This window comes from Malania oleifera, chromosome 2 (assembly GCF_029873635.1).
Source record: "Malania oleifera isolate guangnan ecotype guangnan chromosome 2, ASM2987363v1, whole genome shotgun sequence".
Classification (NCBI taxonomy): Eukaryota; Viridiplantae; Streptophyta; class Magnoliopsida; order Santalales; family Ximeniaceae; genus Malania; species Malania oleifera.
The window spans coordinates 148379131-148405077 of NC_080418.1; the positions used below are offsets into that span (position 1 = coordinate 148379131).

Genomic DNA, 25947 nt, shown 5'->3' on the forward strand with positions numbered 1-25947 from the left:
TACATCATTTCCTATAACTGTCAGAAAGCCAAAAATTGACTAAAAGGCCTTACCCTGAATTTGGGATGAATTCCAACTTCGTTCCACCAACGATCCGCTCCAGCAAACTTGAGGATAACTCCGCTAGGAACGTCGTGGTGGCTTCAAATCGTCAATCTGGCGACAAATGGGGCCGAAATCGAAGAGAGAAGAGGGAGGATTCGTAGGGAGAGAGAGAGAGAGAGAGAGAGAGTTTACGACAAATTTTGGTGATTAAAATCAATTTAGGGCTATTTATACTGCGGGATTCGTTGACGAGCCACGTCATCTCGTTGACGAAATTCAAAGTAGCCCAAATTCTTCTCTCATATTTTCTCGTCAACAAAGCTCGATCTCGTCGATGAGGTCCTGCTGTACCCTCGTCGACGAGTCCCCTGTATTCGTCGACGAGGCATTGATAAATTTATTGGGGTATTTTCCCAAAGTGCGATGTCGTCGATGAACGCGGAGCGTTCGTCGATGAAGTCTACTGCCTCCTTTTGTTCCTGTTTCCATTTTCCTCCCCCTTTATTATTAAAATAATATTATTCTTCGGGTCACTACAATACGGGTGTATTCTAAGATCAGGCTACCATCAATTAAACATAAGGGCAGAAGACGTATCGAAGACAGCATTTCAGACCAGGTATGAGCATTATGAATTTCTTATTATGACTTTTGGTCTGACGAATGCTCCTACAATACTTATGGATTTGATGAATAGGATCTTCCACTAATATTTAGACCAGTTTGTTGTTGTTTTTATTGATGATGTACTGGTCTATTCGAGGAGCTATGAGGAGCATGAGATGCATTTGTGGCAGGTTTTACAGATGCTCAGGGAAAAGAAGTTGTATGCTAAGTTTAGCAAATGTGAATTCTGGTTTTAAAAAGTTGTGTTTTTGGGGCATGTTATCTCAGGGGACGAAATTTTTGTGGATCTTAGTAAGATTGATACAGTAGTGAATTGGGCTAAACCGAGGAACGTCCAGGAGATTAGGAGTTTCTTGGGGCTGACTGGTTATTACAGTCGTTTTGTTGAGAGATTTTTAGCATTATCAGGGCCTCTGACACAACTGACTAGGAATAATACCAGATTTGTATGGGACGACAACTGTGAGCAAAGCTTTCAGGAATTGAAGTAAAGACTTGTCACGACACCAGTGCTAATCATCCTGTCAAGGGGTGAGGGTTATGTTATTTACAGTGATGCATCCTTGAAAGGACTAGGCAGTGTATTGATGCAACATGGTAGGGTGGTAGTGTATGCTTCCAGGCAGTTGAAAGAATATGAAAATAACTACCCTACCCATGATCTTGAATTGGCTGCAGTAGTACATGCATTGAAGATTTGGAGGCATTACTTGTATGGCGAACGGTGTGAAATCTTCTCCGATCATAAGAGTTTAAAGTACTTTTCACTCAAAAGGAACTGAACATGAGGCAAAGAAGGTGGTTGGAGCTTATTAAAGATTTTGATTATACTATAAGTTACCACCTAGGGAAAGCAAACGTGGTAGCTTATGCATTGAGGAAGAAGTCTATGGGACCGACATTGGCAGTTATAGAGATTCAGTATCCGATCGTGATGGATCTGGAGAGACTCGGCATAGAGTTAGTCGAGAGTCACTCTTAGGCATGTATTGCCAGTTTAGTGGTGTAGCCTACTCTATAGGAAAGAATCAAAGCTGCTCAGAAGGAGGATTCAGAATTAGTAGAGGTAATTATCAGAGTACAGGGTGGTCGGGGAGAGGAGTTTTGTATTACAGATGATGGGGCTCTGCGGTTCTGCACTCGATTGTGTGTTCCTGCTAATGCTGATATCAGAAAGACCATTTTAGAAGAGGCTCACAAATCTTTGTACACAGTTCATCCCGGTAGTACGAAAATGTATAGGGATCTGTGGGAGTCGTATTGGTGGAGCGGTATGAAGAAGGAGATTGCCGAGTTTGTAGCACAATGTTTGATGTGTCAGTAGGTAAAAGTTGAGTACCAGAGGCCGGTAAGTCAGTTGCAACCACTTTTTATTCTAGAGTGGAAATGAGATCATATATCTATGGATTTTGTTTTAGGGCTGCCGTCAGCATCGCATGGCCAGAATGCAATTTGGGTAATAGTAGATCGTTTGACTAAGACCACTCATTTTTTTCCCATCAAGATCAACCACTCTCTTAATAGACTGTCAGAGATTTAGATTCAGGAAATAGTCTGTTCTCACGGGGTGCCAATGTCTATTGTGTCAGATCAAGACTCGCATTTCACATCACATTTTTTGAGGAGCTTGCAGGAGGCTCCAGGGTCTCAGTTATCTTTCAGAACGGCATTCCATCCTCAGTCAGATGGGCATACTGAGGGGATGATTCAGGTATTATAAGATATGCTTCGAGCATGCGTGCTGGACTTTGGGGGTAGCTGGACACAGTTCATGCTGCTGGTGGAGTTTGTGTATAATAACAATTATTAGGCCAGCATTGGCATGGCACCGTTTGAGGCACTTTACGGTAGGAGATGTCCTTCTCCTTTATATTGGGATGATATGGGTGAGCGGCGAGTTGTGGGACCAGAATTAGTATTGCAAGCGTATGATAAGGTTCAATTCATCAGAAATAGAATTAGTGCAGCTCAGAGCCTACATAAAAGTTACGCCGACAACCGTCGTAGGAAATTGGAATTTGATATTGGTGATTATGTGTTTTTAAAAATAGCTCCGTTAAAAGGAGTTATGAGATTTGGAAGGAAAGGTAAACTTAGCCCTAGGTTTATTGACCCATTTGAGATTCTAGAGGAAGTGGGGCCGGTTGCCTACAGGTTAGCTTTACCACCTATGTTGTCCAAGATACATGACATATTCCACATTTCCATGTTGAGGAAATATGTCTCATACCCTTCTCACATAATCATCTATGGTGAATTAGAGCTCCGTGATTCGCTAGATTTTGAGGAGGTACTAGTACAGATTCTGGACAAGAAAGAACAAGAATTACGTAATAAGAAGATTCCTTTAGTGAAATTCGTGTGGAGGAATAACGCAATAGAAGAAGTTTCTTGGGAACTTGAGGAACAGATAAGACAAAAATACCCGCAATTGTTCCATAAAGCTCAGATATAACCAAGGAAATTGTAAGTTATTGTGTAAAATTTCTTTACAGGTACATGCAGTAGCTTGGTTAGTAAGTAGTCTTTTGGTTTTGGGAGAATTTTTATTTTGTATATGTAATCTCCCAAAACTTTGAATGTAACCACGGTATTCCTCCGCCATAAGTGAGGGTAAGTAATAAAATAAGTAGACTGTTTATCTTTAAGGGATGGTAAATCATATAGATAGTAAAATTTGAGGACGAAATTTTATAAGAAGGGGAGAATGTAGAGACCCGAAGAAATTATAATGATTAAATAATAAATAAGAAGGAAAAGGAAATTGTAAAGGGGGTCATAGCAGGTTCTTGTCGACGAACGCGAGTGTTCGTCAAAAAGTGGCTTATTGGGATCATCGATGGGGACACGTATCTCGTCGACGAGAAGATACCGAGAGGCTATATTTTAGTTATGAATTTCGTCGATGAGGAGTAAGCATCGTCGACGAACTTCCTTCGCGTTTGTTGACGAAGTGGCTTATTGGGATCGCCGACATGGACACGTGTCTCGTTGACGAGAAGATACCGAGAGGCTATATCTCAGTTCTGAATTTTGTCGACAAGGAGTAAGCATCATCGACGAAATTCCTTCATGGCCTCATCGACGAAGTGACGTGGTTCGTCGATGAGTGCAGGTGTATAAATAGCCCTAAATCCAAATTTTAGTGCAGAAACTGGCAAATATCATTTTCTCTCACTACATTTTCATCCTCCACCCGTCTCTCTAGGATTTCAGGCCAGATTCTCATCGGTTCGACGATCCAAGGCCGCCACGACACTCCTGGGAAAGTTCTCTTCAAGTCTGCTATAGTGGATCGCTGGTGGGGTTAGTTTGGATTCCATCCCAAATTCAGGGTAAGACTTTTTATTTGGTATTTGGCTTACCCACAGTTGTAGGAAACGTAGTAGTCATAGAAATACCAAAGTTTTGTTCAGGAAAATGTTGTTTTCAGGGTGTTGAACGGGGAACCCTACGGTTGTAGGACTAGACACTATAGGGGCTTTTCAGGAATCAGTTAAGGGAATAAACTAAGTCAGAATTTTTTTATGGAAATGTATATATATTATTTTACAACATTTAATTACAGATAAATATGTATATTGTAAAATTATGTTGGGAATAATGTTGTTGATCAGAAATATATTTAATACCTAATTTGTGCAGCATTAGAAAAATTTACCATGGAAAATTGTGATGATGGAATATTATGTTTTTACTGCTTTCAGGAAAATATTATAATGATACGGAATTTTATATGATATGTTGGCGTACGGGCTGAGGATTTTATATGATATGTTGGCGTACGGGCTGATGATTTTATATGATATATCGGCGTACGAGTCGATGATTTTTATGATATGCAATATCGGTGTACGGGCCGTGATTTATGAAATATGAAATACCGGTGTAAGGGCTGAAGATTTTTATGATATGTAATGCAAATTTGTATGATGATATTAACTTGATAGTTATTATTATGAAATAGCCATGTATCACTATTTGGAAATATGTTGTATGTTATCAGAACCTGGTTGGCTTGGTTTAGGCTTACACAATGCATGATACCGTTGCTATATGATTATGATCATAATCATGATATGTTAGTGCTACCGCTTGCCATACGGGGTAGTGGGAGAATGACAGTCAATGTGGTTTATTGTAGTGTTGGCGCCCCTGGTGTACGGATCAGGAGAGGCAGACCCATCGTACTTACAAACTTTTGCTTTTGACTCGGCAGTGGTCAGCCAGCCATTATTGGGTCCCGCCTTTAGGCCGCACAACCCAGTCATATGGGGGTAAGACATAACACCAGCCAGCTAACCATCCAAAATGTTTTCTATGTATTGTTATATGAGATAATTTATACGTATGGAAATTCAGTATGTTATGATTATATATGTTTTCCTATATATGATACAGACAGTTTTATTATGTATATTTATGTACTGTTATATGTATAACACGAAATTACTCATATTAACACACACTGGTATTAGTTTATTTCTTTTACTAAGAGGTGTCTCACCCTAAATTATATAAATATTTCAGGAGCCCCAGATAGGAGAGCAGATAAAGCTTCGCAGCGCTAGAGTTAAGCTGTTTTACCCTATTTGAAGGGTAAATCTTACTGCTAGGGGTCGGACGGATTCTTGGTGATGACCCTAGGACTTGTTTTTTGTTGTTTTGAGTGATGTGTGTGTATATGACAGTTGTAGTAAACTCTGGTATTGTGTTGAATGGTAATTTAAAATGTACATGATTTCACGTTTCGTGCTGCTTAGGTAATGGTATTGAATTTCAGCTTTACCCCTGGTACCCTTGGGTCCAGGAGGATTATGATTTGCCAGGACTATTATATGGGTACTATTATTATGAATTTTTTTTTTTTGGAAATTAAGGAGGTCGTTACAATATATCTAGATTTACAGAAACTGTAGACATACCTGTTAATATTAGAAGTATTATGAATAAAATATTCAGAAAAACAGTTTATATTAAGCATCATAGGTATGAGCTATACTGTGTTTTATGTATATGTGTTTCCTCAGACTCAGTTATTTATAGTATTTTTAAATCAGATTTTACAATTATGTAAACTCATCTGCCATACACTAACAATAGCATATTTCATCTTACTAAACATTTTCTCATCCAAGTGATTTAACATTTTTCAGGTGATCCAGTTAGGGGAGCAAATCAGGCTCGCAGATAGAGGGGACTACAGTATTGCCCTATTTGTAGGTGATTGTTTTTGGGAAGTTTTTTTTTTTTTAGTAGACCCTAAATCCGGATGAGGGTATTTTGGGAATGATAATGTATGCATATTTTGGGAAAAATCCTAATACTCCGGTATTGTATATATTGATGTGGTTATATGTATTATGCTTTTTGCTGCATAGGTAGTTTATTGTGTTCTAGATTCCACGGTACCTATCTAGTCTGTGATGATGGTTTGGTTTTTTTATTAGAAGGTATCAGAGTAGTGAAATTATACAGTGTACATATATGTGGGGGAAAAAAAGATGGAAAAAGCAGGTCGTTACAGTTTGGTATCAGAGCTTAGGTTGCTAGGTTCAATAGACTTTAGAGTACAGCGGAAGCAATACTAGATTCTAGGAAATGATTTGAGGTTTTGTTCTATGGTTTGGGTATAGGATTTTCGTGGTGGTTTCTGTGGAGTTTTTCCCCGGATTATCTTTTTTTTTTAAATATATATATATATATATATATAAAATAATACCCCTTTCTGGGAAATATTTCCCAAAATGACTCTGACGTAATCTTGCTACTCAAAGTAGCGAGATTTACTTTTGACTGAAGGGCTCGTGTCGACGCGTGGCAAATCTTGCCACTTGGAGTAGCGAGATTTGCTTTGGATTTGAAATGGAGTTTTTTCCCAGATTATCTTTTTTTTTTTAAATATACTAAATAATACGCCTTTTTGGGAAATATTTCCCAGAATGACTCAGACGTAATCTCGCTACTCCAAGTAGCGAGATTTTCTGTGCTGTACACCTAATTTTGTTTTCTGAATTATTTGAGTGAAGAATTAATTATTAATTTAAATTTTTACTTATATTTTAATTTAGTTAAATCTTGCTACTTAGAGTAGCGAGATTTTCTGTGCACCAGATTTTCATTATTAATTAAATTGTTTTCTGAATTATTTGAGTGAAGAATCAATTATTAATTAAAATTTTCACTTATAATTTACAGTTTTTAATTTATTTAAAAATGTTTTTTTATAAAAAAAAATTAATATAACAGTCATACACTATAAATATACACTAATTATATTTAATTAAATAGGGAAATATTTATATACTTTATTTAGTAGGAAATATTTAAATATTAACATGTTCCATTTGTTGCCGCTATTTCTAGCACAAAGAGAATCGATGATCCATCAACTTATCATACTGTTCCTTTTGATGGAGTTGAGATTTTAATTTCCACATTTTTGGCATTTCGTATTTTGTGTTTGTTCCTTTATTATCCTCTTTCTCTCTCTGTTTCTATTCCACCATTTTTTTCCTATAAATTCTAACGTCATTTTTATTTTGCTGATATGGGTGTTTCGATTTTTTCTGTTAAGGGTTAATCGTTTTTTTTTTTTTTTTTAAATTGGAATGATGAAGAGTAGAGAATAAAATGTTGATCATGAGGATAACTAAAAGATTGGGATATGCCTCCATTAATTTGGATTGTTAAAGGATTGGGATCATGCCTGCCTCCATTATTTTGTCTCTCCATGTGTCAACTAATATATTACTCATTAGTCATTACTATAATTAATTTTGTTCTTTGGGAGCAGTCAGGTTGTGGGATGACCGTCTATATGGCTTATAGGATGAACAACTTGCTTGGCTAACCAGGTAAGGAAACTGCCTATATGGCTTATAGGATGAACAACTTGGCTAACCAGGTAAAGACTCTGACCTCTAAAGAAGATGAGACATGCGAGGATGATAAATTGAAGCAAACTTCAAAGAAAAAAGTGTACAATGGTAGCAATAAGAACAATACTGTTGCTATGAAAAAAGGACATATTGGGTTTCTTAAGGTTAACATGGATGGATTGTCAATAGGGAGCAAAGTGGATCTAAATGCTTCTTGTATATATGCTACTTTAGCCCAAGCACGGGAGGACATGTTGGATAATCCAACCACATGCATCACTTCCATTCGTGAGTGTAATCTTTATTTTTTATATTTTTTATTAGTAATGTATAATTTACTTATTTTCTATAAATTCAATCTTAAATGTTTTGATGTGAAACTATTGTTAAATCATTGTTGCACCTCAATCTAACGACTAACTTTTAGAACCAAGTGGTTTAAGATGACATAAACATTTTGATAATCAAGGTCAAATTAGTAGGACTAGGACAGTAATGAGTTGCATAGATAATTCCTTTCTAGTTTTAAAATGTAATTATGATTGTGTAACTAGGTTCAAGTGGAGCGAGTGAACAATCAAGAAAGGCCACCAAGCTTTTAAATGGATCATCCGAATTTGTGCTCATTTATGAAGATAAGGAGGGGGACTTGATGCTCGTACGAGATGTTCCTTGGGAGTATGCACCTTTCATTTCGTTTTAAATGATTATACTAGTGCAATATATTTATACTTATGTATATATGTTTTTGTGAATGAGTCTTTGTGTGTATATATGCACATATTTATGACTGATGTCTGTATATGCACTACTAAGCCCTAAATGGCATCCCATCAAATGACAAGACTAGCCTTGTGGAAGAGTAGTTGGTCTATTTCGAGCAACATTTTAAGGTGTAGGAGCAGTAGCTCCACTACTAGTAACGTAATATTAAACATTTTGGACCATGCTTTTAAGGCCTATTTCATTCAAGTTCCTAGGTACTTTGGACAGGCAGAGGCTTATGTCGTTGGAAAAGACAATATTGTCTTTGGATGTTTAGATGGTAAACATATGTTTGTTGGTTTGTGTATAGGATGTTTCTCAACACAGTGAAGAGGCTTAGAATCATGAAGACATCGGAAGCTAATGGACTTGGTACCTAAGATTATTAATTATGAAGACATCGAAGTTTGGAAATGCCTAGATGATACGAAATTATATGTTAACTAATTTACTTAACACAATTATAAAAATCAAAAAAATGTCAAACAAATAGAGGAAAACATTTTAATACCTATAAACAAAAATAAAGAATATATTTACAATTGTATTAATTACTCTACAATTATGTTTATGACTCATGGAATGGAATTGCGGTAAAAGTTAATGGAACTAGTATGTTCACAAAGTTACATTCACAAGTTTCGTATACATTCAACCTATCAAAACACTATACTAATTTTGGCAGAGTCCTGTTTACAAATTGAGCATATCCATCCACGCATCTGTGCAAAGAAAACATTCTTAAAATTTAATGGAACCAGTATGTTCACAACGTTACATTCACAAGATTCGTATACATTCAACCTATCAAAATACTATACTAATTTTGGCAGAGTCCTGTTTACAAATTGAGCATATCCATCCACGCACCTATGCAAAGAAAACATTCTTTAAGTACAATTGATACCAGTATGTTCACAACGTTACATTCACAAGATTCGTATACATTCAACCTATCAAAATACTATACCAATTTCGGCAGAGTCCTGTTTACAAATTAAGCAGATCCATCCATGCACCTGTGCAAAGAAAACATTCTTCAAATACAATTGATACCAGTATGTTCACAACGTTACATTCACAAGATTCATATACATTCAACCTATCAAAAGACTATACTAATTTTGGCTGAGTCCTGTTTACAAATTGAGCATATCCATCCACGCACCTATGCAAAGAAAACATTCTTCAAATACAATTGATACCAGTATGTTCACAATGTTACATTCACAAGATTTGTATACATTCAACCTATCAAAGTACTATACTAATTTCGGCAGAGTCCTGTTTACAAATTGAGAATATCCATCCATGCACCTGTGCAAAGAAAACATTCTTCAAATACAATTGATACAAGCTTGACACTTTACATAGGGGTCCTTTATAGATTCATAATTAAGAACAAATACATTATGTACAAATGATATATTCTAAAAAAATACATGATGTACAAATGAAGTAATGAATAAATACATTATGTACAAACGAAGTAATGAATAAAACATTATGTACAAATGAAGTAATGAACAAATACATTATGTACAAATGAAGTTGTAAACATATATATGATGTACAAATGAACATATACATGATGTACAAATGAAAGAATGAACATATACATGTTGTAGAAGTGAAATAATACGACGATCATCGCCTACTTGGTGCCGCAGGGAGGTTGTCTCTGGTGTCGGGGTGGCTGTCGTCTACGTCTGCCCTCACCTGGCTACTCGTCCGCATCTGGCGTTCGGTCACGTCGTTGTGTTGCATGTCTATTGTCTCCGCCCATAGGTACTGGATAATCAATCTCCAGGTGAAGCGGACGGGGAGCTATGTCGTATGTAGTCACTAGACGAGTCCAAGGTGGCAACCCGGGTGCGTCCACCTCCTCTGCTTTGAGAGGGTTATCTAGTAGGTACGAAATCGACAGGGTCGCGGCAGAGTCAGATCGATAATCCACTGGTCTACTGGAGGGTCCCGCAATATCAACGGCTGTCGATGGGGCATACGGTGCAGACGACCCGAATATGAACTCCTCATGTACAATGGGTGGTGAGAAGGCCGAACTCGATGGACGACTGGAGGTAGCTGCTCGACCACCTCGTACCGGAGCTGCTTGACCACCTCGTGGTGCCGGGGGCCAGCGTGGGGTAGGGATCCATCTCCCGTCCTTATAGACAATGTCCAAACTAGCTCTCGCTAAATTGCTTACAGCGGGGTCCGATGATAGTACGTCGATTTGGTGTAATACGTCAGCCTACAGCATACGAAAATAGTGGTTACGACATTGAACCGTTAATGTAAACGGTAACAAATTAGGTATGCGTTTAAGTATGCGTACAAGGCTCATGTAGACCGCCACGGTCCTATCTACGAAGTGACGTGTGATCGACCTGTACCACATGTAATACGGATCCTCCGGACCCATTAGGCCATCCGCCTCCACTCCCTGTACGATGTAGTCATGCCTATGTCCCCACATACTCACATACATCGCGTGCTCGGTAGCCTAATCCGTGTTCCTCCGACTACGACCATCAATCTCGTGCAGGTCGTCCCCATGAACATCGACCCCCAAAGTAGAGAAGCGGTCTGGGATGCCCTATCGAAAGCCAAACTGGCGCATCACTCGGTCTGAGAGATGCCACTCAATAATATGAAAACATATGAGTGACACTCGGGCAACCCAGAGGTCGGACCCAACTGGATAGTCAGTCGATAGGTCAGCTAAAATGTCATCCGTGTATGGCGCCCATACAAATTGTGCGTAAACATATGGTAAATGTAAAAGGTGGGCGGGGATATCTGCAAAGAATGCAAAATACTGTCAATACACATGACCGAGACTACCTCATGCTCCTAGTGCATGTCCAGCTCGAATCCGTACCAGGGCAGCATGTGTTGTGCAACATTAGGTGCCAACAACTGATCCCTCCACCCGTACAAAATAAAACATAAGTGAAAAAGGTGTAACGACTAGTATGTAGTACGAATCAATATTCGTAGCACTTATACAAGGAAAGGATTGTAAGTGGAGTTACTAACCTCCACGCCAGTGGAGCTAGGTCAATCGGGTGTCCATCCTCGCCCCTTTGAATAAGATGCCAGATACCGCGGCATGTAGGAGCTAATGACGTGAATCTCTCACATGCCCAAACCTGTAATAAGTGGAGTGCTCCTCCAATCTGTGAGTGGTAAACGTCAGCAGTGTGGCACATTTCCCGGTACAGCCACATTAACGTCGCAAAGCTCCAACTATACTGGGGCGTCTCTACTCACTCCGCGAGGAGTGGAAGGAACATCAAATGCACGTAACTCCCCAAGAGGTCGCAGAACAGCGTCCCGCATATCAATCGCAGCATGTGGGCACGTGCATGGCACCCTACTGTGTGATCATCGGCAGCTGCCTGGAGCTGGCGAAATAGCTCGCCCTCGAGAAACCGCATGCGAATGCGGGCACCAACAAGCTCACCATCTGAGGGCACCACTCCTAACAATCTCTCGCATATGCGGTGGAGTGCTCCCCTTTGACCGGCGCCTCCCTCCTGTACTGGTCCAGCAGTACGACCAGTGACGGGCAACCCATCAATCGGCAACCCAAACAACACCACGACATCCTGTAAGATGATATTCGCCTCCCCTTGTGGCAAGTGGAACGTGTGTGTCTCCGGCCTCTATCGCTCCACCAATGCGGTTACGAGATGCCAATCCAACTGGATATGGCCAATATGATATATCCCATAAAAGCCCGCGTCCCGTATCCAATCAACAATGTGGTGGTCCGCGCTATCCTCTCTTGTACGCTCTGATTGCCCTTTCGTTAATATAACACGTTAGCATGCGAATCAGTCCACGCCCGACTGGACCAGTGACAATAGCCCATAGTCAGTACACTAGGATCGGACGACCCTGGATCTATCCTGCAAACAAGACAGCATAGTTAAAGCGTCAACATAAAAATCATCAGAATTGAGTATCTGTCATGGCTGCTTTGTAAGGTGGAACTGAGCGGAAATCTCAGGTTTTATCCTAGATGTGTACAACTAAAAATATCCCACCTAGCTTTTATTCTCAAAATGCACTATTCCCCATTGATGAGCAGAGTGACTGAATTGCTCAAAGGCAACGGATAGCATGGAAGGAGATGTGTTCACCGAAAAAGGAAGGCGGCCTGGGGATCTTAGATTTGGAATCTAGGAATAAGGCTCACCTTACCCGAGCCCAAGATCATGAATCTTCGCCTAAATGGATGCGGGTGACTTATTTATAATCGTCTTGTTTAGAAGGAGGAAGTAGTATGGTAGCTGAAAACTTGTTGAAATTATGGGGCTACAAGTAGGCAAATTTCTTCATCTATTGCATATGGAACGTGTGTGAAACAAAGAGGTAGAAGTAGTATGGCACAAAGATGTTTGGAAATGTGGTAGTATTCCTAAGCACCCATAATCTTATGGTTGACGTGTGGTAGCACCCATAATCATTCTTTCGCCCCTCTTATGGCAATTAAATGTGTAGGACACGTCATTTAACCTATAAGTGATAGGTTAGTGCGAAGGTCCAGCTGCATCCCCAGGTTGTGTCCTTCTCGGACATCTCGTGCGGTTATGTCCTTCTTGACGACATATACTACACGTGATATTTTTTCTACCTTCCCGGGCATCCATCTCGTTGTGTATATGTGAGCTCCTAGGCCGATCTTTATGTCGAGTATATGCAGGATTTTCCTGCAAATTTGGCAATAAGGAAGCTGGCCAATATGCCTCATGCATAATCAGATCAAAATCCACAGCATATGTCGCATAGTGCTCCAATATGGCTCAATATGCTGGCTTCCATTTAGTTGTGTCTTGGCACAAGCTACGAGAAGGTGAGAATAGGGATAGTGTAAAGATTGCCACTTCCCGCATGAGCATTAGGGCCTCTAGATGCTCAAAGTTTGGACATTGTTTCCTTTATAGGGTCCCAACTGCGTAATCGTGATGCTAAAAGTACCCCTAGACCGGTTGAATGTCGTGTCTCGATATCTGATCGCCTTCAGCTTCTTTCTTTCCATCGCTAGCAATATATGCTGAGTCAACGTATTTCCTCTAGATATTGCGTTACGAGTAGCCTCTCGTCGGCTATTAAAATAATGTGCAACGCGATAAAATGTTAGTTGCACAAAGGCCATTATGGGAAGGCTACGAGTGCCTTTTAGGATGGCGTTGAAACATTCGACTAGGTTAGTGGTCATGTTCCCATACCTCTTTCCACCGTTGTGGCACTGAGTCCACATATGAGGAGGGATTTGATCGAAGAACAACTTGGCTGGCTCTCCACCCTGATCGAATATCCTCTCCATCCACTTGTCAAATTTTCTCACCTAATGCTCCATTCCCGCTCGCTCAGCCATTCGCTTCAGATTGACACTCCGCACTTTCATATTAAAGTTGCTCACCACATGTCGAAGGCAGAATCGGTGGTGCACACGTGGTGGTTAACAATCAAGAATGTGCTACACTGCAGCGATAATCCCTAGATGCGGATCTGATATGAGGCAAATATCGTCCCTATCGGTAATGAAATGCAGACAACACAGAAACCAATTTCATGTGTCAAGAACTTCCTTTTACACAATAGCGAATGTAAGGGGAAATATTTACCTATTTGCATCCAGGCACGTCACAATAAGGAGTTTGCCCTTGTACTTACCGTACAAGTGTGTCCCGTCCACACATATAACGGGAGGGCAGTGACGAAAACCCTGAATAGATGCTGCAAATGACCAAAATACAAATACGAAGGTTGTGCTTCTCTCGCTACCTGGAACATGAGTCGACCTCCACCTGATTATAGTCCTAGGATTGTACGCGCGCATCGCTTCCATCCACTTCGGTAACGTTTCATAGGATTTCTCCTAATCACCGAATACTTGGGCTATTGCCTTCTGTTTGCCCAACCAAACCTTCTTATAAGAGATTGAATAGCCGAATCGATGATTTATGAACTTCTTCAATGTAGCGATCGACGTCGACGCATCTCCCCTTATCATATTCACTATCTCCCCAACAATGAGGGATGACGTGATTTGGTTATGGTCCTGCGATAGAAGTTCATTCAGACACGTGTGCGGACCACCATATTAGGTGATTTCGAATAAACGGTGTATCATTCGATACATGGCACGCAATCTCCACGCGCAATCGTGGTCCTTACACCTAGCAAACCATAAATCAGGGGTAGATCGCACGACGTGGAAGTCATGGTGGGTGGGAGCGTGATATATTCACATTGCGACGATTAACTGATCCTTCGATCCGAAGAGCATCCCCTTACTCAACTCAGATGATTCTTCCTAACGAGTCACACGTATAGGAAGCTCATCCACCGTAGTTAAATCTGCAGCATCTAGGTCAATATGACCGTACATCGGAAGCTCGACCATGAATTGGGCGTCAAACGTTGGGTCGTCCGTGTCACGGTGGGGTAAGTTCACATCATTGGGGACATCATTTAACCCTTCACCCATTTCCTGCTCGTGCATGTCTTCATCTTCAAGATGAACATCGTTCGTAATGTGCATGCCCTCGTCCAATGCGTCATTCGCAATGGCGAACAATGATGCTGGTCCCGCACTCGAGACGTCTTCGCAACCTCCCTGTGGAAACGTGTCAGGAACAGGTGCTTTGTACGCCGATGGCTCGAATGACGATCCTGGATATTCGTTAAAATTTTCCATAGACATAGCACAAACCTTCGCACCAACTTCGAGGTGATGTGTTTGTTCGGTGTCTTCATCGACTTCATCTAATTGCTCTGCAGGTGCGTCTGGCTGCCTACCGCGATTACACCCATTTGAGGAATGGTCTCGACATACAATTGCACCGTTAAATATGTCTCACCAACGCAATGTGCGTCCAATACAATGCGCAGCCCATAATCATCTGATATGGGAACTGTAACGACCTGCTCTTTTTTTTCACATATTTTTTTTTTATATATAAATAAATTATCATCACATCATACATCCCAGCTCAGCAGGTCACAATCCACCTGGGCCCGTGGGCACCAGGGATATAACAAAACATACAGCAGAAGCCTACGCAGCAGAAAGTATAAAATCATATACATCTCATCATAATGTGCATAACACATACCAGAGTCACTACAATTACTATCTCACAGTATATACATCTCAAAAATGAAATCTAGGGACAATCCCCCACAAAACCTAACTGTCCCTACCAAAAACTTACCCTTCCAAAGAGGGCAAACAACTGATCTAGATCAGCGGGGCTTTTCCCGCTCTCCTATCAGGGGCTCCTAAAAAATGTATAAGATTTAGGGGTGAGACACCTCTCAGTAAGGGAAATAAACTAATACCAGTGTGTGGCAACATGAGTATTTTGTGTTCTACATATACCATACATAACATATTCAATACTGTTTATTAAATATGGAAAAATATATGCATATCAACACATAGCAGAATATACTGCATTTTCATAAACATATCTCATCTCATACACTAATAATAACATAAAATAATCCTGGTAGGTTAGTTGGTTGTTGTCATGTATTACCCCCACATGACTGGGTTATGTGGCCCGAAGGCGGGACCTGACAATGGTTGGCCGACCATTGCCAAGTCAAACAGTAGTCTGTAGGTCCGATGGGTCTACCTAGACTGGTCCGTACACCAGGGGCGATAACAGCACACTTCTTGAAAATAACCACATCGACCATCCAATCTCACACCACTCCGTACAGCGGCGTTAACACAGATATCATGATCACGAAGACCATGGACACATAGCAACGGTACCGTGCAAGTGCTAGCCTAGACCAAGCCAACCAGGTTCTGATATCATATACATATACTAAAACCGTGATACATAAATATCTCATATCATTTATTTTCACATCAATCATATCATTTCACATATATACGTGTATCATGAAAATCATCGGCCCGTACGCCGGTATTACACATTTTAACATAGCACGGCCCATACGCCTGCAAATCACATAGCACGGCCCATACGCCGGCAAATCACATAGCACAGCCCGTACGCTGGCAAACCACATAGCACGGCCCGTACGCCGGCAAATCACATAGCACAGCCCGTACGCTGGCAAATCACATAGCACAGCCCGTACGCTGGCAAATCACATAGCACGGCCCGTACGCCGGCAAATCTCATCCACATAGCACGGCCCATACGCCGGCAAATCACATATACATATAAAAATATCTCGTCCCGTACGCCGGTTTTCCATCATAGAAATCCATATCGTCCCCATTCCAAAAAAAACAGTATTTCACAACATTTTTATACTCATGCCACACTAAACAAATTTTCTACGTATTCAACATATCATCATTTAAACAATATTTTCCAAATATAAATCATATATATAAATATATTTATTTTTCCTGAAACCAGATGCTATATATATATACATACATTTTCTCATAACAAAACTAGCTTAGTTTATCCCCTTACCTGATTCCTGAAAAGCCCCTAAGAAAATCTTCCCCGTACCCACAAGGTTCTCAACTCAATACCCTGAAAATGAAAACTCACAGAATTAAAGTTTAGTATTTTCGTACGTACAACATTTTCTATAACTACCACTAAGTCAAATTCGACTTAAAAAGTCTTACCTCAACTTAGGGATAATTCCCAACGTTCCCAATCAATACCCTGGAACTGAAAATTTACAGTATTAAAGTTCAATATTTTTATACGTATATTACTTTCTTCAACTGTCAAAAATCCAAATATTGAATATAAAGCCTTACCTTGGATTTGGGATGAAATTCAACTTCGTTTTCCTGACGATCCGTTCCGGCAGACTTGTAGATAACTTCGCCAGGAGCGTCGTGGTGGCTTCGGTTTGTCGATCCGGCATAAAACTAGCCCGGAATCGAAGAGAGAGAGTCGTAGGAGAGAGAGAGAGAGAGAGAGAGCACTTCCAAAAAAAATCCAAAATTTGATTTCCAAATCTTCTTAAAGAAGCTTGTGCTAATTTAATAATATATATATATATATATATATATATATATAATAAACCTTAAATAAAGTAAAGTAAAGTAAAGCTTCTTTAAGAAGCTTTCATACCTTTTATATATATATATATATATACACACACACACACACACACACACACACACACATATATATATATATATATATATATATATATATACATGCTTTAATATTTATATATATATATATATATTTGTTCCTTATCATACTGTTCATTTTACTTATTAATTTAATTAATTTATTTTATTTTATTATTTTATTATTTTATTATTATTATTATTATATTTTTTTTTTCCGGTTACTACAGGAACAGCCTCGTAGAAGGCTGTATTATTTAACCCTCGCAAAGGGTATCTTGCGGTCGCCTGCAATGCATATTGATCTGGACCAATATGCAAATATTTATATATCTTCGTATATAATTTATTTAATTTACACCTAGGGCCAATTCGAATAGGTCGAACTGGCGGACTACTATACCTAACACCATCTAATTCGGTTATGATGTTCCCCCTATATATAATAATACCATCACTAGAGCACTGCTTGAGCTTCTTGCCATTTAGATCGGTGATCGGGAAATAAAAAAAACCTACGCAAAACAAAATTGTATGTATAAGTGATATGTGTTACTTATAGCTTAACGAAATAACTATAAACCAAATAGATGTATACAAAGTCTAATGAATCAATGAACTTTGAGTTTGGACCTAACTTTCCCACCAATAAAATAAATAGATGAATTAAAAGTCTATGAATAAACAAACTCTAGAGTTTTGAGCTAACTTTAATTTCCATGAAGAAAGTAAATAGATTAATTGAAAAGTCTAATGAATAAACTCTTAAAGCATTAATGTCTATTGATTTTCCCCATATAACATATACTTAGGATTTTTCCAAAATGGTACTTCAACTTAGAATCCAAAGAACTATAAAATGGTGCTCTTAAGCAATTTTACCAAAGAAAGATTAATTGTTGTTTAGTAATTTTCTAATTTAAATTCTAAAACACAAACTGAAAATAGGTTAAAAAAATTTATGAACTCTAGAGTTTGGACCCAACTTTCCCACTTATAAACCAAATAGATGTATACAAAGTCTAATGAATCAATGAACTTAGAGTTTGGACCTAACTTTCCTACCAAGAAAATAAATAGATGAATTAAAAGTCTATGAATAAACAAACTCTAGAGTTTGGAGCTAACTTCAATTTCCACCAAGAAAGCAAATAGATTAATTGAAAAGTCTAATGAATAAACTCTTAAAACATTAATGTCTATTGATTTTCCCCATATGACATATACTTAGGATTTTTTCAAAATGGTACTTCAACTTAGAATCCAAAGAACTATGAAATGGTGTTCTTAAGCAATTTTACCAAAGAAAGATTAATTGTTGTTTAGTAATTTTCTAATTTAAATTCTAAAACACAAACTGAAAATAGGTTAAAAAAATTTACTTCAAACCAGATTCAATGCTCATCAATACAATATTCTATTATAAGTTTGATCTTTAAAAAAAAAAATTTATAGATTCATTGCACCTTGGTAAACCTTTAATTATATATATATATATAATTAGATAGGTTGATTAACAAAGTTATTCATGAGCTTCATTAGTAGTGCTGCATATATCATATGGTTTAATTAACTGTTCATTATTGAGGCCTAACTTTTAAGATGGGACATGCCACAAGCCAAATCAGTTAAAACGTGTCAAAGAAAATTTATTATACTAACTCTAATTTAGTTGTTGTAAAAAATGAAACAAGTTCTATAAGATGCTATATAACATGTGCTGCTATTTTATTTTCTGGCAAGATTAATTAGGCCTACGCTTATAAGCCTAGAATCTAATTTTTTTTCTTTGCCTCTTGTTCAAAATTTTTAATGTTAAATAATCACATAGTTGACCCATCTATTATGAACAATAAATTAAGAATAATCAAAATTTTCAGCAAAAAAAAAAATTCAACTATGAATATTTATCAAATTGAATTTAAGTTGTGTATTTTGCATTATAAGATTCCCAAATACTTAGGATATTCATAACATTTTTTTGCACCAATAAGGAAAAGCTCTAATAAACATTTGAAAAAGAGTACAATTGACCTATCTATTATGAACGATATATAAATAAAAAGTGATCAATTTTTTAACATAAAAAGAAATTAAGAATATGTATCAAATTAAATCTCTATCCTAAAAATTTCAATCAATATCAAAAAAAAAGTTTAACAAATACATACTAATTAGTCCAATTTACTATTGTTTGGTTTGCATTGTTAAATTTCTAAAAATGGACTTGATTAACATGCATCCCCCCACACACAAATTCACCATCCCTTTTCTCTTTTGGAATTTTAGAAGTTCGAATTCCATGCCAATAATAACAATAGTTCGGTTCCAAATCAAAATGGTAAACTAGAGCACTAGCATTACATATTAAAACAAAATTGTAATATTATTTTAGATCTATTATACATTACTTAGATAGAGAACTAGAAAGAAAAAAAAAAACCCATTATATATAAAACCTTATCTTCTAGATTGAATAGTTCAAACATCATTAAAACCAATAACATTATACCCTCAAATCACAATGAATCTATAAATTAGAATTTATTGTTGTCCATATTGTATGGAATCACATAAAGAGATGGAAAGGGAGAAAAAAAAAATTTCAACACTCTAAACAAATAAAATTACATATTCTGGGCAGTACCATAAAAAATAAAATTCAAATACAAAAATAGAAATACTAACCTTAAAGAAAAGTGCTTCCGAACAAAGCTTTCAACAGTCTAAACTCAAAGGCTCTTCGATTATCAAAGACTTTTGTTCAAACAAAATTAATTTCAAAAATTATGAACCAAACATCGAAAATGTGTCTTACCCCATCTTGAGTTTATATACGCATGCCGCCCTCAACGGTTTGAACCCCACTCATGGCAACGGTCACCTGCGCTCCGGAGTCCTTCAACGGTAACCTGCAGCGCTGCTCCTCCCCTCTGTAAAGGTACTGCTCTGTTCGAGCATGGAAGGAGGAAGAACGATTGAGATTAGTTTGAAGCAAAACTCGCTACTTGGAGTAGTGAGATTTGCCACGCGTTGATAGCCGGGTGGATAGGCATTTCAAATCCGAAGCAAATCTCGCTACTCCAAGTAGCGAGATTTGCTACTCGTCGACACGAGCCCGTCAGTCAAAAGTAAATCTGGCTACTTGGAGTTGCGAGATTACATCAAAGTCATTCTAGGAAATATTTCCCAGAAAGGGGTATTATTTAATATATATTTAAAAAAAAAATAATCCAAGAAAAAACTCGGTTTCTGTGCCTTTCCTGGGGTAACGATTTCAAGAAAGTCATAGTAAACTATTGTCGGGTCATGTGTCTAGGTTGCAGGATTGGATTTTGAATTAAGGTCGGGAAGGATAGTTAATCGTGAATAAGAGAACTCAATTAGATGAAATAAATTAGATTTGCTTGAGAGATAGGGTGTGTCACGCCTCGAACCCGGCAATGGGACCCTGGGTCTGATGTAGTAACCTAACCTGTCTCTGTATTATACAAAACACCAAAAATACAATAATGAATGAGGGTCCAACCCCGTGGGGTTCCTGTACACCCTATACACATTCACATACACGACATATACGCAGTGAAAAGTTCATTCTATACATACATAGTACCATACCAGGGTCTATACAAATAGAGTCTAAGCTCCATAATACAAACATAACCCAGGGTGCTAGCAATACCCAAAACGACAACCCCGTTACAGTCCAAGTACTTACACTAATACTCTACGCAGTAAACCGACCACCACACTCCCAACACAAGGATGTTAGTTTCGATTACTCGAAGGACCTGTAAACATGTACGTACGATAGGGGTGAGACACCTCTTAGTAAGGAAGAATCAAGTTATACTGGTGTGTGGCATATGAGTGTTATCATGACACAAAACATACACAGTTCAATACAGTTCCAGTATTTTCACAAAAATAGTTTCGGTATAGTTCTCATCACCTACACACACATGATCAAGCAACCCGGTGTCGTCACACCCTTCGGCACGAAGTCGGCCCGCATTACACGGCATCCCCAGCACATGCCGTAGCCCCAGGCTCCCATGGCATTGTACCGGTACAACTGGTGGATCTACACCCTTCGGTAATCAATCGGTAAGTGGCGATATTTCACGCCCTTGGATATAGAGTCGGACACTCTTGCCACTGGCATGTGGTATTTCACACCCTCGGATATAGAGCCAGACACTCTTTCACAACTTGGAACAAATCGAAACCCCGTTCCTATATCTCACTTCAACAAATCACAACTCATGCATGTTTATATAACATTTCATTCCACACTAATTTGGTAATCTCAAAATCATGATTTCCAAAATACAGTTTAAACAAGTCAAGGCACGACCATCTCCATAACACATATATATAACACAATATATCCACGGTTTTCCAACAAAACTAGATATGCAACCCAATGCCCTATTTTCCCCAAAACTGTAACATGAAAACCCTGTAATTTCCACCCGTTAGATTTTCTCAAATGAGTAATAAAAACACACATAGAACCGTGAACCACAGTTCTACCGAATCCGATTTACAAAATAATCGATATAAACAGAATCCCCTTACCTTTTCCAAAAAATCCAAACCCGAACTCTACGGCTCGTAAACAATGAACCGAGTTCCCAAAACTTATAAATCACAGTACAAAACATACTTACAATTCCATTCTCTACAGAACTACCAAAATGGAAATGAAAACCGAGTCTTACCTCGATTTTGGGTCAAAACCCGAAAATCCTCGAAACAACGATCCGTTCCATAGAATACATAGAGGTTCCTCCTCTAATCCTCGCAGTAACGTCGGTTTGTTGATTCTAAGGATGAACGGCAAAGAAATATAGAGAGAGAGAGTGGAGCTTTGAGTTCTTAGAGAGAGAGAGAGAGAGAGAGAGAGAGAGAGAGAGAGAGAGAGAGAGAGAGCACTTTGATATCTTAGCCATGAAGCAAAGAAAAAGATATTTATAGAGCCTTTGATTCGGCCAACCTCGTCGACAAGGCGGCGTCTTTGTTGATGAGTTAACGAAGGAAGTTCATCGACGTAGCCGTGGTCTCGTCGACGAGCCTAAGATTTTTGAATATCCCAAAACCTCTCGGCTTCTCCTCGTCATCGAGCCCCTGCATTTCGTCGTTGAACAACAGAAGTGCCTTTGTCAACGAAGCCTACTCAATTTATTGTTTTACCCTTTTCTTACTTATTTATTCCATATATCACAGGTCGGGTTCTTACAACCTCCCCTCCTTACAAAAATTTTGTCCTCAAAATTTGTAATCTTTCATTTACGAACTCATCTACACAACCAAATACACATACCCCACTCCAGGAAGAGCCGGCGGCCACTACAACGCAGCTCTGTCACAATACATACATACCCTCACTTATGGCAGAGGAATACAGTGGTTACATACATAAACCGTCTTAGGAGTTCATAATAACACACACTCCCTAAGACAAACCACCTATCACAATACAATAGTAGAGTAATATACACATACTCACTGACTCTACTGTCAAAACCACAACTCAGAACAACTGTGGATACTTCCAGCTTATCTCCACTTCCAATTCCCAAGAAGCTTCCTCAACCTCATGATTTCGCCACAATACCATTACTAACGGTATGCCCTTGGTACGTAGCTTTTGAACTTTACAGTCCAGAATCTGAACGGGTACTTCCTCATACGCTAAGGTATCCCCAATTTCCAAGTTCTCATAGCTAATAATATGCAATGAATCCGGTACGTACCTCCTTAACATAGATACGTGAAACACATCGTGGACCCTTGAGAGCGCTGGGGATAGTGCAATCTTGTAGGCTACCGGACCCACTCGCTCAAGAACCTTAAATGGTCCGATATACCTTGGGCTCAACTTGTCCTTCCTTTTGAATCTTATCACCCCTTTTATCAGAGCGATCCTCAGGAATATCTTAGCCCCACCTCAAACTCCAACTCACAGCGGAGAACATCCGCGTAACTCTTTTACCGACTCTGAACTGATTTAATCCTATCCCAGATCAAACTCACCTTCTCAGATGCCTGCTGCATGAGTTCAGGTCCTAAAACCTGATGTTAACCAACCTCATCCCAATATAGAGGAGACCAACACCTCTGACCATACAGAGCTGAAATTGGAATAGCTTTCCCAAGAGGGGGGTGAATTAGGATTTAAAAATTTTATTCCTCCTTTTTAATACCTTTTGTGTTATAACAATAATCAATGCTCAAATACAATCAAAATTAATTCAGAGTAATAACAATCAAAGTAAAATTATCAACCACTCAATTCTTGTAATAATAGCCCTGTATCAATATGAAAATTTGCTGAACTTGTATAAGCCCTATATCAATATGAAAAGTTGCTGAACTTGTATAAGCCCTGTATCACAATTACACTTCTTCCCAATGTTCAACTTTTAAATAAACTTTCAGTATAATAAGTTAAGGAAGATCAACCAACGTAGTCCCTTTTGATTTCCGCAATTAATGTTGATCAAACCAAAACAAATTACCTTCCGATCTATTTAACAACCGAACATTCAGAATTTATTAATTTTAAAGCAACCACACAGATTGTAACTTTTACTAAAAAAATAAAGAGTAGGGAAGAGAAAGAAGAACATAGGGTTTTACGAGGTTCGGCTTCAACACAGCCTACGTCCTCGCCCTTGGCAAAACCACCAAAGGATTCACTATCACCGTTCCTTTACTAGGAAAAACAATACCAGTTACAACACTCCTTGGGTAAGGCTAGAGCACACCTTCTCCAAACAATATCCCCTTATTTGGTCCAACAATTCAGCACTCGAACCGTCAATCAATCTGTTACAAAGATTCAAAACAAGGCGTACAAGAACTTGCTCCTCAAAGAGCTGATTAGTGCAAATTGAAAAACTATGTACTTTAGTAAATTCAGAATATGAAAATTCAATATGAAGTTCTAAATATTTATCACCGTAAGTATCTTTCAATAGATGAAAGAATCAACAATTGATGCACAATTACAGTGAGAAACTTAGCAAGACTTTAGAGATTTTCGTGAGTGATAAGAGCAATAGAAAACTTTCAAAATTTCAGTAAGCTTTGAGAGAGTATGATAACTGAATTGATTTCTTGGTGTCTAAATTAATGAACCTTGAGGGTATTTATAGATGTAAAATACTTCTTGCTTCTTCCCCAAGTTTACTTGGAGTAGGGTTCAAGTTGTAAATTGGTTTGGGCTTCAAATAATTTAAATTTCAAAAATATGCCCGTTGGAAATTTTAAAGTTTGCTGGAGCCAAACGACTGTATAGTCATTGGCAGTCGTCCGTCCATGTATATCATACATATTTTTTTCAAACAGAAAGGTGACAGTCAACTGTCCTCATGATGGCAGTCATTTGTCACTAAACAAATCAGTTTTTCAAACACACAGAATGATGGCAGTCGACTGGCAGAACACATATAGGCGTCTCACTTGACACTGGTAGTCATTTGTCAGAACCTTGACAGTCATCTATCAGGCTTATGACTTCTGTTAAAATTCTTTAAATATGTTAGTCGTTTATCACTACACAGACAGTCGTCTGTCCAGTATACTTTCTTTCTTTTTAAAAACATTTTTATCTCTCTCATTTTTGCTTAGATATTCTTGGAGTATAAACTTGCTTAACTTTGAAAAACATGTTCCAAGATTTTAAAACTTTAGATTTCTAAGTGTGTCTTTGCCTAATGAACTTCAAAATGAAAATTCATATTTGAATCAACTTTGAAGTACTTACAAAGCTTGTTCCATAAACACATTTCACACTTCTTTGCTTTGAGTCCTTTTAATGCTGTTCTTTAATCTTTCAGACTTCTATGAGCTTTCATTATGGATCTCTGATATTCATGTGTGACTTTCCTTGTTCCTTGATCCTTGTAAGCTTTCATGTCAAGATATGTGAAATTTGAGCAAATCATCTTTGCCTAAAATAATATCACTTGGAAACACATTAGATAACTTTACTTTGTTATCATCAAAACCAAGAGTTTGTAAGCCTAACTAGGCCAACAAGAGCTTCGAATGGTGCCATCCCGATATTGGCCTGGAAGCTATTGTTATAGGCAAACACTACTAGTGGTAGAAACTACATCCAACTACCATCAAAGTCTAACACGCAAGCCCGTAACATATCCTCCAAGATCTGTATTGCTCTCTCCGACTGTCCATCAGTATGGGGGTGGAATGCTGTACTGAAAGTAAGCTTTGTCCCTAATGCTTCCTGCAAGCTCTTCCAGAAATGAGAGGTAAACCTCGGGTCTCAATGTGGCACAATGGACACCGGTACCCTGTGCATTCTAACTATCTCATGCATGTACAAGTCCACTAGCCTACTCAAGGAGTAGCTAATCTTCATTGGTATGAAGTGAGCAGATTTCATCAACCTGTCCACGATTACACAAATGACATTTTGCCCGTGAAGCGCTGGCGGCAATCTGGCCACGAAGTCCATGGAAATATGCTACCATTTCCATTTCGGAATAGCTA

The 25947-nt window shown here is 38.5% G+C and overlaps 1 protein-coding gene across 1 annotated transcript; it reads left to right on the plus strand.

The window, feature by feature from the left end:
- Positions 1-7546: 7546 nt before the first annotated feature.
- LOC131148455 (auxin-responsive protein IAA13-like) lies at positions 7547-8698 on the plus strand. The gene is made up of 3 exons (XM_058098152.1): positions 7547-7847; positions 8108-8231; positions 8629-8698. The coding sequence occupies exons 1-3, from the start codon at positions 7547-7549 to the stop codon at positions 8696-8698; spliced, it is 495 nt and encodes a 164-aa protein (XP_057954135.1).
- The last annotated feature ends 17249 nt before the right edge of the window (positions 8699-25947 follow it).